Consider the following 18,346-nt stretch of genomic DNA (forward strand, 5'->3'; position numbering starts at 1 on the left):
GGAATGCCTGATTTTTAAGCAGTTTAATAGAATTATCAGCAAACACCAACTATATTCTACTGCTAACACGTCTCCCCCCAGAAGCTTGTCAGGGTACATCTGACATAGCACATAGTACATCTACTGCTGGAATACATTATAAAATTAATATGTAAACTGCACAGACATAATTTCAAATGAAAAAGCATGTCTTTTGGGGGATAGGAAATATAGTTTGGTGCCCTGACTTGCATTATGCTAGACCTACAGAATATTGGCTAACCATGCTACCCATACCAGACTATGGAAAGAACACGTGCAGACAAAACATAAACATTTAATAGACTGGAAAAAATTTGGCAAATCCCCCAAGATTAACTCAAGGTAGAAAGGCAAGAATATACTTCTTTTATTCACTCCTACCAAAGGCCATAAACTCTAAAGAGATCAAATTGTGAACCGGCTTAGTATTAAACTGCTGACACTGGAAACCAGCCAATTAGGCAGACTCCGGGGACTCTTTAGTTGAAGTGAGTACACCCAAGAACGTATTGTACATAACATATAAATGGACAGCTCAGTTGCATACTAAGCGACTGAAGTGGTGGGCATTTGTATTGCCATAACAGACCACTTTCATCGACATAAGCCACAAAAAGTGAATCTGGGCCTATGCTAAGGACACATGATTTCCACTCCACCCCTCTCGCACAATTACTAAACACTGTTTCACTCAGGAGCTGAGTCTGCTGTCAGCTAAAGCATGGTAATAATGTCCATTGCTATTACACTTACACAGTGAAGTTTGCTTTGATAGTTAGTTTGCTGGTTTCAGTTCCTATCCCTCCTCCCCCAATGGCATGATGCCAGCTGGAACTGTTTTTTGCACAAGGGTGGGATTTTAAAATTCTGACACGTGCACAAATTTTACATTGAATTTTGATGGTTTCTGACATCAACTAAAATAGTGGTTGAGGAAGTAATTTCCATGGCCCCCCACTCAGTTAATCTAAAAATAACCTGCATAGGGGCGCCTGGTTGGCTCAGTTGGTGGAGTGCGTGACTCTTGATCTTGGGGTTGTAAGACCGAGCTCCATGTTGGGTGTAGAGATTACTTAAAAAAATAAAATCTTAAAAAAAAAAATCACCTGTTTATTACATAAACAAATAAATATCTGTAAACAGATATAGTATAAAACATGCCCTCTTTTTTTCTCTCTCTCTGTATATGTGTGTGTATGTGTGTGTGCATAGTGTTAAATAATAGGAGGTCCCATGTATGGCCTACTATGCACTCTCGGTTTCCTATATAAATAGAGCTATAGCAGAATTTATCCACAGGATTGTCAAGGAAACTAAATGATAGATACAAAGCCTTTTGCATAGTGCCTAGAAGTTAGCTAATTCCTAAGGATTTATAAAATGTTTACCACTATTGCCTCTTGGGAAACCCTGAAAGAGATGCTGAATTGTGCCAACCAGAATAAGGCATTCCAGGAAATGTGAATGCAATGTGCAAAGCTACGACAGTAGGAGAGCATGGTGTGTGGAACAACGTCAGTGGCTAGACTGGAGAGGACAAGGCTAGAGGCACGGAAATTATTTAAAGAACGAAAATAAGAGATGAGGAGTGCCCAGACTAGAGCAGTGGTAGAGGAGAAGAAAGGCTAGATCAAAGAGATATCTAGGATGCAGAACTGATAGGAACTGGTAGATGATTAGATAGGGCAGTGAAGAAAAAGACTGATGGAAATCCTAGGTTTGTGATGTGATTTACATGCTGGTGACAATGAACCACAGAGCCACAAACCTTTTAGAGGAAGAAGCAGAAGTGTTTGGTTTTGACAGTATTTAAGGTAAAGTAGAACACCTACGTAAAGATCATCTACAATACATCAGACACACAGAATTCAGAAATCAACATTTTTTTAGAATATCTAATCAATATAAATATTTATATATAGTTGATTCTCCTGGAATCACCCTGCCAATAACAAAGGGATATTATGTCAATCAGGAGTTACAGATAATAGAGTCTAATGAATAACCCAAAAAGTATAGGGTTATTCAAACTGGAATTAAGTAAATTAAAAAACACATTTCCATCACTACCTCAGCTGCTTTGCCGTTGTAAAGGCGAAAATGATTACAGGCCTTAAGATTGAGTGCGATGGTGCTATCAGGAATTTGCTGAAGGTAAACTGCCAGAACTTCTTGAGACACATCATAGTAATCCAACTTGTAGTAACATAGGGCCACATATACATTGAGGGCAAGGTACTCCCTATTAGATGAAAGAATTAAGGGTTAACAGTTTAAGTCTACTTCATAGTAAGGTTGTCAAACTACAAAGACTTTTTATAATGGCTCAAATGGATAGCCAGGCGAGGACGACATGAATTTGCCCTTTGAAGAAAGAAGGCAAGATATCATCAGTGCAATATTTTTCTTTTGTATTATAATATATGGATGTTTTGAGTTAAGTAGAATGAGAGATGACAACTGAAGGAGAGAGGAAAGCATCCAACTCCTACTGGTTCATGTTAAAAAGACTAAACTAACGTATGCTGTAACTGGGCAAAACTGTAAATAAGCATACACCGGACAAAGGCCGGACACACAAAGCAAGCACTCGATGACTGAGAAGGGGAATGGGTAGGGTGCAGGCAAACAAAAGGGGAGAAGGCAGGTGGATGAGATATTTTTGGGAAGTGGGAGAGATACCCAGTGGTCAGTGGTAAAGTTGGAATGTTAATTCTTCTGAATGGTTTATTTCTAATTTTGTCAGCAAGTTCCCTACAACCTAATACAATATATTTAGACCATGCATTTTCAACAGGGGCCATATCATCCCCAAAGGGGTAAACATCCTTATGAAGAAGTGGAAAATCATACTAATTTTAAGTATAAAGAATAGATATATGTTCAGTACATAAATTGACATACAGTATATCTGTGGTTTTAAAATTTCACGAGAAGGGACTGGTGGGGGGTGGGAGGGAAGACCAAAAAGGCTCCTCGGAAGGGTGATTGTGAAATAAAAGTGGAGAAATCCTGATCTGGAGAATAAGGAGTTCTTAACTGGACCACATTATTAGCTAGACATATTTGAACACATGGTGATAATAGATCGAAAGGACACTAGGTCCTCAGCCAAACCAGTTACAGAAAAAGTTAACAAAATGAGATTTGGAGTGGACATGAAAGGACACAGACCTGTTATCTAGCAGTATTCGCTTATAAATATCAATAGCTTCTTGGTAGTGAGATCGCATATAGTGGATTGAGGCCAAACTGAGTTGATCTTCTGTGATATCCTGAAGATTCTGATGAAAGTTCATTAACTTCTTCTCATCATTAAACTAAAATTGTCCGAGGGAAAAAGACACGTAAAGATTCATGTTAGAGTACAGTTAATCAACTCCTATGGTACAGATTTTAACTCCTTCTCCTTCAGCCATTTTATTTCCCTTCAGTCCCTTGTCTTCTTCTCCCCTGTCTGTCCTTCAGAGAAAGAATGAAAACAGCCTCTGGAGGCATAGCCTTGACGATGGAAAGCCTTTCAATCACAGCTAATACCAATTACTTTACTCCTCCCCCTTCTTCTTCCTTTCTATTTTTTTCCTGTGTCTTTTTATCATTCTTCTTTGCTGTTTATAAGAGAGACATTTTGAAATATAAAGACACAATAAGGTAGAAAGTTTATAAGTATGTAAAGAGAGGGACACCTGGGTGGCTCATCTTAAAAAATATTTTAAAAAAGCATATAAAGAGGGGCGCCTGGGTGGCACAGCGGTTAATCGTCTGCCTTCGGCTCAGGGCGTGATCCCAGCGTTACAGGATCGAGTCCCACATCAGGCTCTTCCGCTATGAGCCTGCTTCTTCCTCTCCCACTCCCCCTGCTTGTGTTCCCTCTCTCGCTGGCTGTCTCTCTCTGTTGAATAAATAAATATAATCTTTAAAACAAAAAAAGCATATAAAGAAATATAATAGACAAAAACTAAACAAAAGAGAGAGGTGTAGCTATACAAATGTGACAAAGTAGAGTTTATGTGAAGAGAAATTTTTAGAGATAAAGAGAGACATTTCACAATGATGTTTCAATCCACTAGATGGACAGAACAATTCTAAATTTGTATGTACTTAATGATAGAGTCTGAAAAACATGTAATGCAAAACCCAAAAGAACTAAACAAAGATGGACAATTACACCATGAAATTTTTAAATGCACTAAGAATAATTATTTTCATATACTGCCTATGGATGATTTGATAAACTTTCTGTAAAATAATTTAGCAATATCAATTAAAAGGTTTATTTTTTTTAAAGATTTATTTATTTATTTTAGAGAGAAAAGGAATCCGTGTGTGTGTGTGTGTGTGTCTGTGTGTGTGTGTGTGTACACAACGGAATATAACTCAGCCATAAAAAAGAATGAAATTTTGCCATTTGGGACAACATGGATGGATCTAGAGAGTATAATGCCAAGTGAAATAAATTAGTTAGAGAAAGACAAATACCATATGATTTCACTCATGTGGAATTTAAGAAACAAAACAAATGGGCATAGGAAAAAGAAGAGACAGACAGACAAACCAAGAAACAGACGCTTAACGATGGTACCAGAGGGGAGGTGGGTGGGGAGATGGATTAAATAGGTGATGGGGATTAGGAATGCATTTGTGATGATCACTGGGTGCTGTATGTAAGTATGAAAAAATTAAAAATAAATAAAGACATATATACATACACACATACAATCTAAAAGTTAAAAACTAGGAAACATTAAATAAATTATGATACATGCATACAATAAAATGTTATAAAAACCATTTTAAAAAGTCCCAGTATTGAAGACTATTTAGTGACTCAGGGATATGCTCATTGTATAAAGATAAATTTTTTAAAAAGCAGAATACAAAAAATATATATTCAGCATGAGTCTCATTCTGCAAAACAAAAAATGAACAAAATATAAATATGCATATAAAATAATTATCTTTATTTATTTGAGAGAGAGAAAGCATGGGCAGGGGGAGGGACAGAGGGAGAAGAAGACTCCCTACTGAACAGGGAGCCCGATATGGGGCTCAATCCCAGGACCCCAGGATCACGACCTGAGGTGAAGGCTGATGCTTAACCAATGGAGCTACCCAGGCACCCCTTAAAAATAATTATCTTAAAAGAAGACATAGGATACCAAAAGGTTGAAATGCAGTTACCTTTATTATTTATTTTATTATTTTTTTTAAATTTAAATTTTAGATAGTTAACATACAGTGCAATATTGGTTTCTGAAGTAGAATTCAATGATTCATCACTTACATACAATACCCAGGGCTCATCATAAAAGGTGCCCCCTTTAATGCCCATTACCCATCTAGCCCACCCCCCACCCACCTCCATCAAACCTCAGTTTGTTCACTATCATTAAGAGTTTCTTATGGCTTATTTCCCTCTCTTCTTTTTTTTAATCTACCCCCCTCTTCCCATATGTTCATCTGTTTTCTTTCTTAAATTCCACATGAGTGAGATCATATGGTATTTACCTTTCTCTGACTTACTTCACTTAGCATAATACACTCTAGCTCCATCCATGTTGTTGCAAATGGCAAGATTTCAATCTTTTTTATGGCTGAGTTATAGCCCATTGTATATATATACCACATCTTCTTTATCCATTCATCAGTCAGTCGATGGACACTTGGGGTCTCTCCATAGTTTGGCTATTCTTGATAATGCTGCTATAAACATTGGGGTGCATGTATCTCTTTGAATCTGTATTTTTGTATCCTTTGGGTAAATACCTAGTAGTGCAAATGCTGGATCATAGGGTAGTTCTATTTTTATTCTTTTAAAGATTTTATTTATATATTTGAGAGAGAGAGAGAGCGCGCGCATGAGCATGAGTGGGGGGAGGGGCAGTGAGAGGGGGAGAAGCAGACTCCCTGCTGAGCGAGGAGCCTGACTCAGGGCTCTATCCCAGGACCCTGAGATCATGAGCCAAAGTCAGACGCCTAACTGACTGAGCCACTCAGGCACCCCACGGCAGTTCTATTTGTAACATTTCGAGGAACCTGCATACCATTCTCCAGAGTGGCTGCACCAGTTTGCATTTCCACCAACAATGCAAAGAGGGTTCCCCTTTCTCTGCATCCTCACCAACACTTGTTGTTTCTTGTGTTGTTAATATTAGCCATCCTGACTGGTGTGAGGTGGTATCTCATCATGGTTTTGATTTGCATTTCCCTGATGATGAGTGATGTTGAGCATCTTTTCGTGTGTCTGTTAGCCATTTGGTTATCTTTTTTGGAAAAGTGTCTCCTCATGTCTTCTGCCCATTTCTTAATTGGGTTATTTGTTTTTTGGGTGTGGAGTTTGATAGTTCTTTTTAGATTTTGGATCTACAATGATCAGAAACATCATTTGCAAATATTTTCTCCCATTCTGTAGGCTGCCTTTTAGTTTTGTTGATTGTTTCTTTTGCTGGGCAGAAGTTTTTTTAATCTTGATGAAGTTCCAATACTTCATTTTGGCTTTTGTTTTCCTTGCCTCAGGAAAGGAGTCTAGTAAGAAGTTGCTACGGCTGAGGTAAAAAAGGTTGCTGCCTATGTTCTCCTTTAGGATCTTGATGGTTTCCTGCCTCACATTAAGGTCTTTCATCCATTTTGAATTTATTTTTGTGTATGGTGTAAGAAAGTGGTCCAATTTCATTCTTCTGCATGTTGCTGTCCAGTTTTCCCAACACCATTTGAAGAGAATGACTTTTTCCATAGGATATTCTTTCCTGCTTTGTCGAAGATTAGTTGACCATATATTTGTGGTTCCATTTCTGGGTTCTCTATTCCGTTCCATTGATCTATGTGTCGTTTCTGTGCCAGTACCATACTGTCTTGATCACTACAGCTTTGTAATAAAGCTTAAAATCTGGAATCATGATGCCTTCAGTTTTGTTTTTATTTTTCAGAATTGCTTTGGCTATTCAGGGTCTTCTGTGGTTCCATACAAATTTTAGATTGTTCTAGCTCTGTGAAAAATGCTGGTGGTATTTTGATGGGGATTGCATCAAATGTGTAGATTGCTTTGGGTAGTATAGACATTTTAACAATGTTTGTTCTTCTAATCCAGGAACATGGAATGCTTTTCCATGTCTTTGTGTCCTCTTCAATTTCTTTCACAAGTATTCTATAGTTTTCAGAGTATAGATCTTTTATTTCTTTAGTTAGATTTATTCCTAGGTATCTTATTGTTTTGGTGACAATTGCAAATGGGATTGATTCCTTGATTTCTTTTTCTGCTGCTTTGTTATTGATGTATAGAAACGCAACAGATTTCTGCACATTGGTTTTATATCCTACAACTTTGCTGAACTCATGTATCAGTTCTAGCAATTGTTTGGTGGAGTCTTCCAGGTTTTTTACATAGAGTACCGTGTCATCTGCAAATAGCGAAAGTTTGACTTCTTCCTTGCCAATTTGGATGCCTTTTATTTCTTTTTGTTGTCTGATTGCTGAGGCTAAGACTTCCAGTACCATGTTAATTAATAATGGTAAAAGTGGACATCCCTGTCGTATTCCTGACCATAGGGGAAAGGCTCTCAGTTCTTCCCCACTAAGGATAGTATTAGCTGTGGGTCTTTTATATATGGCCTTTATGATGTTGAGGTATGTTCTCTCTATCCCTACTTTGTTGAGGGTTTTTTATCAGAAAGTATGCTGTATTGTGTCAGATGCTTTTTCTGCATCTATTGACAGGATCATATGGTTCTTATCCGTTCTTTTATTAATGTGGTGTATCACATTGATTGATTTGGGAATCTTGAACCACCTCTGCAGCCCAGGAATAAATCCCACTTGATTGTGGTGAATAATTCTTTTAATGTACTGTTGAATTCGATTTGCTAGTATTTTATTGAGAATTTTTGCATCCATGTTCATCAGGGATATTGGCCTGTAACTCTCCTTTTTAGTGGGTGTAGATACTATTCCCTCTTTCAATTTTTGCTTACTTATATTTTGTTTAATAGAATTAATGTGTAACTTCAATAATATGGAAAATTATTTTTAAAAAACCATTTTATGATGATGATCAAAATTACCACTATAAGCCAGGGGTGCTTGGCTGGTTCAGTAGGTAGAGAATGTAACTCTTGATCTTGGGGTTGTGTGTTCAAGCCCCACTTTGGATGTAAGCTTACTTAAAAAAAATGAAAGAAAAGAAAATTTGGGGTGCTTGGCTGGCTCAGTCAGAAAAGCCTGTGACTCTTGATCTCAGGGTTGTGAGTTCGAGTCTATACCCAAGATGTTGGGTATAGAGATTACTTAAATTATATAGATTAATTTTATAGACATAGATATCTATATAATTATCTATATAATTAGATAGATAATTATATACTTAAATATAGAGATTACTTAAATGAATAAACAAAAACTTTAAAAAGGGGGGCACCTGGGTGGCTCAGTCAGTTAAGCATCCAACTCTTGATTTCAACTCAAGTCATGATTTCAGGGTCTTGAGATCGAGCCCCGCATCAGGCTCCACCCCAGGTATGGAGCCTGCTTGAGATTCCCTCTCTTCCTCTCCATCTGCCCAACGACCCCCACCCCCTGCTCTTGTGTGCTCTCTCTCTTTCTTAAAAAAAAAAAACAACTTATTGCTATAAGGCAATTCTGAAAAGTGTGTATTTCTAGGAGTTAAGGTGTCTTAGAGTCTGCTTCCAAGACACAATACGATAGTTGAAACAAACTAATCTTAAATGACTACTACTTCAGAAGAAGTAAAATCTAACATCTCTTAATTAGTAGTATGAAGAACACTAAAGGGAAGAAAATCCTATAAAATTAATACCCATATTCTACTTGTTCTGGAAATATCGTTAACAAGCATTTCTAGCTCATCATCTTTCACTATTGTTTTTAATAAGAAGGAAGAAAAAATATTTTAAAAACAAAAATTGTGAAATGAGAACATAAATACCTTATGAGCCAAGTGGAAGAGGAGGCGGTTTTGAAGTCGGCTTTTTGGAGCTGGAAAAAAAAAACACATTCAAGCTGCTTATTAATTGTCACTGGCACTTAGTCCCTTGCAAGAATAGACATGGAACTCGGATAATCTTTCCAAATCCTTATTCTGCGTGACCCTGATATGTCTCTACTATGATATATATTATTTTAGTCTGGTCTCTACCTGCAGTAGCAGCAACAGCATCAGGAACCAGAAAAAAAATGTTCTCTTCTTTTCCAGCACTTGTTCTACTTGCTTCTATCATGGTGACCCACAGCACAGGACACCACACACACAGTTCCAGTAGCAGCCCACTGCTGTGCTGTTCACACACTCACCAAACACTGGAAATAAAGTTATGTTTATCTCAACTCATGTAGAAATCCATGTCACTCAGCTGTTCTTCCAAGTATTCTTTGTCAATTCCTTCTGAAATCTACTTTTCTACAATTATACGGCCATATTTTCTTAAATACTAGCCCAATCTCTACTCCACAGATCTTCTAGCATGATAATCTGCCACACTGAAAGTCAACCAAGCGAAAAGGTTAATACCTTTCAAGCTCCAAATCCCCTTTGCACTGTTGAAGAATTTTCCTAATTCTAGATACCTAACCCTATACCTTTTACAGAAAAAACACATACTTCAAAGCATAAAAAAGAAAAAAATTATATGGAAAGATAGATAGCTACCTTGATCACTTTCAATGTGTCTAACACTATTTTAGGCACAGACAAAGTCTGGAAACATGAGATAAATAAGTAACTTAAAGGTATAACTAGATTAAGAAAAACTATATTAGTACACAGGAAACAATTTGGGTACAAATCAAGAAAGGCTTCAAGTTCCTCATGATCCATGAATTTGAGCTGGACTAGTTCCCATATATGTATATATCAGTTAATTCTCTAAGAATTCTTATCCTGGAATATATTCTTCCCTAACGAATTTCCTAACAAACATTCCCTTGCCCAGTTTCTCTACATTTCTTTGAATTTAATTTGATTCATACTCTCATTATTCTTAATCTTTCCTCCCCTGTTTCTCTTTGCCCTATTCTTTTTTTTTTTTTTTTTTTTAGAGATTTTATTTATTTATTTGACAGAGAGACAGCCAGTGAGAGAGGGAACACAAGCAGGGGGAGTGGGAGAGGAAGAAGCAGGCTCATAGTGGAGGAGCCTGATGTGGGGCTCGAACCCAGAACGCTGGGATCACGCCCTGAGCCGAAGGCAGACGCTTAACCGCTGTGCCACCCAGGCGCCCCTCTCTTTGCCCTATTCTTATTTGCAAGTTGATGTCCAGTTCTTAGACAGCTGTCAGGACAAGTAAAGCAAACAAAAACAAGTCTGGATTCTTCAAGCAGAAATTACTTGGCATCTCACTCAGAAGCAGGGAAGACAGGTATAAAATGCACCTTGCTAGGGCTTAGACAGCTACCTCCAACTTCTACAATAACATGAGTATCCTACCATGAGGTAGGATAACTTTCCCTTTTGCTTCTCTAATACTGCTTGTCTGCTGTAGCTTCTGTGGAAGGTGGGGGTGGGGAGAGGAAGCAGCAGAGAGATTAACTCTCTCTTTAAACATAAAGTTGCTTAGATCAAATGTTCTGTGAAGATTAAGTCTATTTTTTAGTTTTCTTTCCTTTTTTTTTTTTAAAGATTTTATTTATTTATTTGACAGAGAGAGAGAGAGACAGCCAACGAGAGAGGGAACATAGCAGGAGGAGTAGGAGAGGAAGAAGCAGGCTCCCAGCGGAGGAGCCCGATGCGGGGCTCGATCCCAGAATGCTGGGATCACACCCTGAGCTGAAGGCAGACGCTCAACAACGGAGCCACCCAGGTGCCCCGTTTTTTTAAAAAACCATTTTATTTTTAAATAATCTCTATACCCAACATGGGGCTTGAACTTATAACCCCAAGATCAAGAGTCACATGCTCTACCAAATGAGCCAGCCAGGAGCCCCTATTTTTTAGTTTTCTAATTGCACTTGGTTTTTCCTCAATAGAAAAAGAATTAAATACATTTTAAAATCTCCAAAATAACTCATACCATTAATAATGAATACTGGATATTAAAAGGGGCCATTTTACCTTTAAATCCAGCGGCCTCAGCTTGTTTATACATTCCGAGAAAAAAGTAGGTACAGGCTAGGTTCACCCAGACTTCGGGATTGCAATTTTCATCTTTTGTTGCATTTTCATATTCCTGAAATATATATTAACCAGGGATTTCATTTTGGCAGTAAAGCAATTGATGAGCCATTCCTCTATAATGGAACAGGATCTCTTACTAAGATTGGGCAACTTCGCATTTACGGAATCCTATATGCTCCTCAACTATTCTGTACCTGAAAGGTTAAGTACCGAAGCTACAGCTCAAACTTACCCATGGGGGGCAGGGGAGCTGTCGTCCACAGTCTTCTTTTTAAAGATTTGTTTATTTGAGAGAGAGAGAGAGAGAGAGAGAGAGAGAGGAGATGCACACCCAGGGGAGAGGGGCAAAAGGAGAAGAGAATCAAGCAGACTGCATGCTGAGTGCGGAGCTGGGTGCAGAGCTGGGTGCTGGGCTCCACCTAACAACCCTGAGATCATGACCTGAAACAGAGTCCAATGCTTAACTGACTACCCCACTCAGGCACCTTTCCCACGTGTTAAACTTGTTTTTTTTTTTTTCCTTTTTAAAATTGATATGGGCTAACCAACTGCAGAAATGAAAGCTAACTAAAATGTTTTATTTTGCTAACTTAAAAAGACAAAACAAAAGGGGTGCCTGGGTGGCTCAGTCGGTTAAGCCTCCAACTCTTGGATTTGTCTCAGGTCATGATCTCCCTGGTCATGGGATCGAGCCCTGCTACTGGCTCTGAGCTCAGTGTGGAGTCTGCTTTGGATTCTCTCTCCCTCTCCCCCTACAAATAAATAAACAAAATCTTAAAAAAAAAAAAAAAAAGGAGGAGTGTCTGGGTGGCTCAGTCTGTTAGGCGTCTGCCTAACAGGGAGGGAGGGAGAAGCAGGCTCCCCACAGAGCAGGGAACCCAATGTGGGGGTCAATCCCAGGACCCAGGGACCATGACCTGAGCTGAAGGCAGATGCTTAACTGACTGAGCCACTGAGGCCCCCCCATAAATAAAATCTTTAAAAAATTTTTTTTAATTAAAAAAAAAAGGAAAACAAAAGATACCTTGTAAGAAATGCATAGGTTCAGTTAACTTAAAATGTGATAACCTTCATATACTACAAACATCAGTGCATTTTAATTGTTTTCTGGCTTCATTTATTTGACTTAACATTTTAAAAAGGCATTTTCTTCCTGCCAAGAACACTTTCTGAGATTCACTTTGTCAACTACGTTTTCCAATATACTCTTACTATTTACCAGTCTTTACCAGATGCCTTTGTTTCTTTTTCTTACCACACTTGGGCTACTTTCTTTCCCCGCCATCTTTCACAAACACTACAAGCTTCTACTCCGTCCTTTTTGTATCCTCCCTTTGCCCTCACTGATTTTGTTGTTTTTGTTCTTCGTCATACCTCCTCATCATCTGATCTTGGACACTTTCATTTTGGTTATGCATGTTCTATAAATATCTTGAGACTACATTTAGGGGGAAAGAATATGTGGGAAATGTTTAAACTATTTCATTTATGCTTTAAAAACTGCTTGACAGAAGTCAACTATAATTTTATCTAGATTCACATTCCTACAGATTGCTCATTATGCTGTTTACAATGACCAAGAAAAATAACTTTCAAAACTCAACTTGCACAAATATAAAGATAATATAATCCTTCCTATGTCTAAAATTAATCAAGCAAAATAAAAATGAGCTTCTTTTGAGAAAAGCATCATGGAAATTTTATCAAAAGGGTTTATTTTTCTTCTTCTGAAGATTTCCTTAAGAAACACTAATATTGGGGTGCCTGGGTGGCTCTGTTGGTTCGGTGTCTGCTTTCGGCTCAGGTCATGATCCCCGAGCCCTGGGATCGGCCCGCATCAGGCTCCCTGCTCAGCGGGATGTCTGCTTCTCCCTCTCCCTCTGCCCCTCTCCCTGTTTGTGCGTGCACTCTCTCTCTCTCAAATTAAAAAAAAAAAAAAAACTCTTAAAAAATACTAATATTAATATTTTGAACAAACTCATTAGTATATATATTAGTACATATCTAAAAGCAGAGAGTAAACAAGACATACATATACACACATGTATACATTTGAAGTATATATATATATATATATACACACATATATACACACACACACGCACACACACACACACATATATATGTATACTGGAACTTATATACAAGATTTCTTTCTTTTCTTTTTTTTTTTTTTAAAGATTTTATTTATTTATGTGACAGAGAGACAGCCAGAGAGAGAGGGAACACAAGCAGGGGGAGTGGGAGAGGAAGAAGCAGACTCCCAGCGGAGGAGCCCGATGTGGGACTCGATCCCGGCGCGGGATCATGCCCTGAGCCAAAGGCAGACGCTTAACGACTGCGCTACCCAGACGCCCCTATATACAAGATTTCTGACGCAATACATCAAACAAGAGCCAATGGTTGCCTCTGTTAACAAAGAAATAGGAATGGGAAAGGCAACCAGGTGATGTTTTTTCTTTTTACTTTGTTCCCTTCTGTATTGTTTGAATTTTACCAGGAGCATGTATCATTATAATACAAAGCTTAACAACTTTTTCAAAATCCTTGCGTTGTAATTTTTTTTTACTAACCTCCAAAGCTCTCTTGTAGTCACCCAGGTGAAAAGCACAGTATCCAATCCACAGATTCGTATCCTCTTCTTGTTCCCCAACATGACGTTTGAACTTCAGGTTAAAATTTCATTAAAGAAAAAAAGAAGGAAGGAAAGAGGAAGAGAGGGAGAGAGAAAGAAAGACAGACTTTGAATAAAACCTCTATTTAAAAAACTGCTATGTTGTGGCACCTGGCTGGCTCAGTCAGTGGAGTGTGTGACTCTTAATATCGGGGTTGTGAGTTTGCACCCCACACTAGGTGCAGAGATTACTTAAAAATAAGATCTTTAAAAAAATTAGGATCAAACCAACCAACCAAAAAAAAAACCCCACAAAAAACCAAAAAAACCCTGCTATGTTAAACTACTGATAAACAAATCAGCAAGGAAATCACAAGTAATAGAAGAAAGACAAAACTATTTAATTAAGCATAATTACTTTCCTTTTTTTTTTTTTTTAAAGTAAACTCCACACTGTGCCCAACATGAGGCTTGAACTCATGACCGTACAATCAAGACCTGGGCTGAGATCAAGAGACTGATGCTTAACCAACTAGCCATCCAAGTACTCCAGCACAACTTCCTTCTAATTGTCACAGAAATGTATATTTTTTTGGATGTTGCAACAACTAACAGAATATACATTATATTTACTCGAGGAAGCATCATAAAATGCTGGAACAATTACTGCTGCAGAGCAACTGAAACAGCCTATGTTGAAACAGTGTGTATAACTGTATGATCTTAATTCCTTTCAATGTTAGGAATTAAGAGAATTTCAATGTTCGCTATATACCTTATTTGAGAAAATTATAGCACAGATAGACTGTTTCTTAGACACTCACTGGATGAAAATTCTGGTTCACTTATTATTTCTGGTTGAAAGAAACATATATTTTCAAATATTTCACATTTGTGTTCCTGTATTTACTGACACCTTATTCCAGAAAATATTTAAGAGTTATACCCATAACACGGGCACCTGGGTGGCTCAGTCGGTTAAACGGCCGACTCTTGATGTCGGCTCAGGTCACGATCTCCGGGTCCTGGGATTGAGTCCCACGTCTGGCTATACGCTCAGTGGGGAGACTACTTCAGGATTCTGTCTCTCTCCCTCTGCCCCTCCCCCCAATCATGCTCTCTCTCTAAAATAAAAAATAAACGAATCTTAACCAAAAGAAGTGAGTTATCCCCATAATTCTGGGGGCTATTAAGGAACATGAGAATTATGTGAAGTCTGAAGGTTAGAGAGATTAAGTAATTAATTTAAGGCCACCACAGCCAAGGAAGGTAGTAGCAGGAACCACCACAGCCCACTGACTCCATCACCTGTGTTCTTACCCTCCATGCTCTACTGCCTTCCAACTCACTTCAAACCTGTCGCATTAGCATGCACATTTATTCATAGGTATGACCTTTCACTGAGAATAAGCCATTACATTATTTTGTTACTCTTCAACAGGCTTACCAGGGCCTAAGAGAATTAAGGATATTCAGAAAACTGGCCTCATTTATATCCATTGTGAAAAAATATTTATGAATTCCCCAGCCAACAGAAGTCCTGTTTTGGAGGAAAGAAATGAGGCCTTGAAGGAGCAGTAAGAATTTTCCATTATAAAGGCCGATAAACCAAAAAATTGGTAAAAACAAACAAATAAACAAACAAACAAAAACAATTAAATAGGGAGCCAACACATATTTATAAATCATTGCTACAGAACACTGGTTGCCTTGATTGTTACAAGATGAAGACATCCATTAATACTTTCTGGTCTAGGGTAAGAACTTACTCCTATAGTTAACTCCATAACGTTAGGAATCTTCCTTTCACAAAATGCTGTGGATTTGAGTACAGTACCTTAAGTCTGAAGAAATTCTTATTTGAAGCTCCCTGATTTTGCTTCAGGAATTGCCTGGCACCACAGGAAAGCTCATGAGACCCCCTTCCCCCAAAACCACAGCAGTTCCCATTCCCTTACATCGTGGCACTTTGACTAGCCCCCTAAGAATATAAGCACAGAACAGGGCTTCCCTGACAACTTAAAAGCAGTGTGGGATTACACAGTAAGGAAAATGTGGTCATTGTCTTAAGAAAGAGAAGAGAAACAGGGACTGATAAAAATTAGACATACACCTACCACTTAATCCACTGATTTACAGAGTCAGAAGGTCTTTCCAAGTCAACTTCCCCACTTTATTTTTTTAAAGATTCTATTTATCTATTTATTTGACAGAGAGAGAGTGACAGCATGAGTTGGGGGGGGGGGCAAAGAGGGGGCAGAAGGGAGAGGGAGAAGAAGATTCCCCGCAGAGCAGGGAGTCTGATGTGGGGCTCAATCCCAGGACCCTGAGATCATGACCTGAGCTCAAAGGCAGATGCTTAACCGACTGAGCCACAGAGGCACCGCCAACTTTCGCACTTTAAAGATAAGAAAGCTGACACCAAAAAAGTCAAACAAGGTACTCGATATCAGAGCTAGTGAGAAACAGAAGACTATACATGGAAGACTGAGAAGTATATAAAGCTAATTAAAATAATTATGGTTGATAGATTACAAGTAATATAGCTGGAGTAGTGCTTTGGAGAAATGATCGGCACAACAGAACCAGGTTGTGCTGTCAAAACTCTTCCTCTCTTCATTTTTTGGTGCACCCCTTCCTTCTCCTATAACGTGTGATTCCCACAAGGCAGTTTCTCAAAGTGTAGTATCTTTGGACCACCTATATCAGAAGCACTTGGGCCACTTGTCAAAAATGTAGGTTCCTGAGCACCACCATAGACTGATTTTGAAAGAATCTGAATCCCTAAGGCAGGAGTCCAGGAGTACACATTTCAATAAGTACCCTAGGTAATACTGATGCATATTAAAAGTTGAGAACTATTGCCATAGAAATTCAAAGTATTTTCTGAAGATACAGTATTCTAGATAATAAGCATGAAGCATGGTGCTATTATTTAAATGGTCCAAATTTTATAACATATAATATGAATAAATCATAAATTGGTCAGGGGTTGGGATAAACTCTGTGTGAACTGATGCTACATTAAATGTCCCTCCACAGTTTTAGCTGAATTCACCATAGTGGGACTAGACATGATTAAAAGCGTCCCTCAAGAAGTCAGTCTATCTTTTTAGTTCATCTTTAATCAGGTCTATCATTGACACGGAATCTGCGATCTGTGCCTGACTAGCTTTACAGGAGGCCCCCCAAAAGCACCCACCTGTTCCAAAAGCATAGCAACCAGCATTCACCCAAGCATTCATCCATATTCTGGTATCCACCTCCTAAGAAGCAACCTTCTTTGCACATTACCTCCAGCACGGTAATAGCTCCAGTGAAATCTCTTTGTGAAAGTAGCTCCTCTAGTTTCGGAATCTTCCTACCTTTCTTCTTTCTTTTGTCAGTGTGCGGGAGGTCCCCGCCTACAGCAGGTTTGGCCCTTGAAAGCATCTGTGAAAGAAGCAACAAAGACCCCATTCCGATGGTCAGTTTTAACAGCTCCAGGATGTGCATGTCAAATTCTTACCAACGAACCTCAGGCAAACCGGTTCAAACTCTCGGTAACACGTATTTTAATACAAGGGCCATCGCCCTGTACTTGAGCTGAACCCAATGGCATCAATTCATTCGAGCGGACTAAGAGAGGCTTTCGCGCAGCTTCTGTCATCTCAGCCTTTCCGCGGTCTGCTTTCCATCCCACGCGGAGCTTAGGTGCGGGGAAATGGAGAAGCAGGGGGAAGAAAGCTTCGAGGTGTTTACGGTTGCATCCCTGTCTCCCGTGAGAACAGGGGTAGGCAGGGAGTTCATCCTCCGCCGACACTTCTAGACTTCACCCCGAAATGTGCTGGAACCTCTTATCTCCAGTCCTAAATTCTACTCAAAGTTCTCCCTCACTGCTCAGAGCCACTAACCATCTTGGCGTTGGTTCGGTGAGCCCCTTCCCCGGACGGAGAGCAAAGGCCCAGCCTCAGCGCCTCCCGGCATCCACACGTCTCTCTCCGTCTCCACGGCAACCCTGAGCGGGTGGGGTCTGGTTCGTCACGGAGAAGCGCTCTCAGGAGAACCCGCGCCCATGGCTTTTTGGTTCCGTCCGCTTCCGCCGCGGCAGGAGTGGAAGTTCTTCTCTTAGGAGGAGAGGCATCGTTCTCGGTCCTGGGAGCGAAAGTTTGTATCTCTATTTATGGGTTTACTTTAGGGAAAAAAACCGAATTCGAACGACATTCTTTTTCAAAGACGAGTTTCCTGGGAAAGTCATGTTGAGGGACCACTTCCGATTTGGACCGTGTTGGGCTCCATAGCAACCCAGGGCGCTGACTGGCAAGTGATCTTGGGCGTCGGGTCTCAGGGAAGCTTACAAAGAATAGCTGAACCGAGGAGTTGGCGTTTATAGGTGGGAGTTCGCCCAAATACAATTTCGTATCTACATAGATAAACATAATAAGGAACTGTAATACATATATGTTGATTGGACGACTTAATTTACCTACTTTACTCCTGAACCGAGTTAATACGGCTGCAGGAGGATGAAATCACCGCATTGGGGAATGTTAGAGCTGGAAGGAATCTTAAAGAACATGCAGTCCAACCTTTGTAACCGAACCGAACGA

General features: G+C 39.2%; 1 protein-coding gene across 1 annotated transcript in view; it reads right to left on the minus strand.

Annotated features, from left to right (window-relative positions):
* TTC26 (tetratricopeptide repeat domain 26) overlaps positions 1 to 17,750 on the minus strand; it is a 46,460-nt gene extending 28,710 nt beyond the window's left edge. The window contains exons 1-7 of the mRNA XM_008697371.2: positions 17,651 to 17,750; positions 17,052 to 17,189; positions 13,717 to 13,809; positions 11,081 to 11,195; positions 8,960 to 9,009; positions 3,196 to 3,341; positions 2,092 to 2,263 (exon numbers count right to left, since the gene is read on the minus strand). Of these exons, the coding sequence (XP_008695593.1) occupies positions 2,092 to 2,263; positions 3,196 to 3,341; positions 8,960 to 9,009; positions 11,081 to 11,195; positions 13,717 to 13,809; positions 17,052 to 17,189; positions 17,651 to 17,653 (717 nt within the window). The 5' untranslated portion in view covers positions 17,654 to 17,750. The remainder of the gene's footprint in view (positions 1 to 2,091; positions 2,264 to 3,195; positions 3,342 to 8,959; positions 9,010 to 11,080; positions 11,196 to 13,716; positions 13,810 to 17,051; positions 17,190 to 17,650) is intronic.
* Positions 17,751 to 18,346: the final 596 nt, after the last annotated feature.

The sequence above is a fragment of the Ursus maritimus genome, unplaced genomic scaffold (assembly GCF_017311325.1).
Source record: "Ursus maritimus isolate PB19 unplaced genomic scaffold, ASM1731132v1 scaffold_3, whole genome shotgun sequence".
Classification (NCBI taxonomy): Eukaryota; Metazoa; Chordata; class Mammalia; order Carnivora; family Ursidae; genus Ursus; species Ursus maritimus.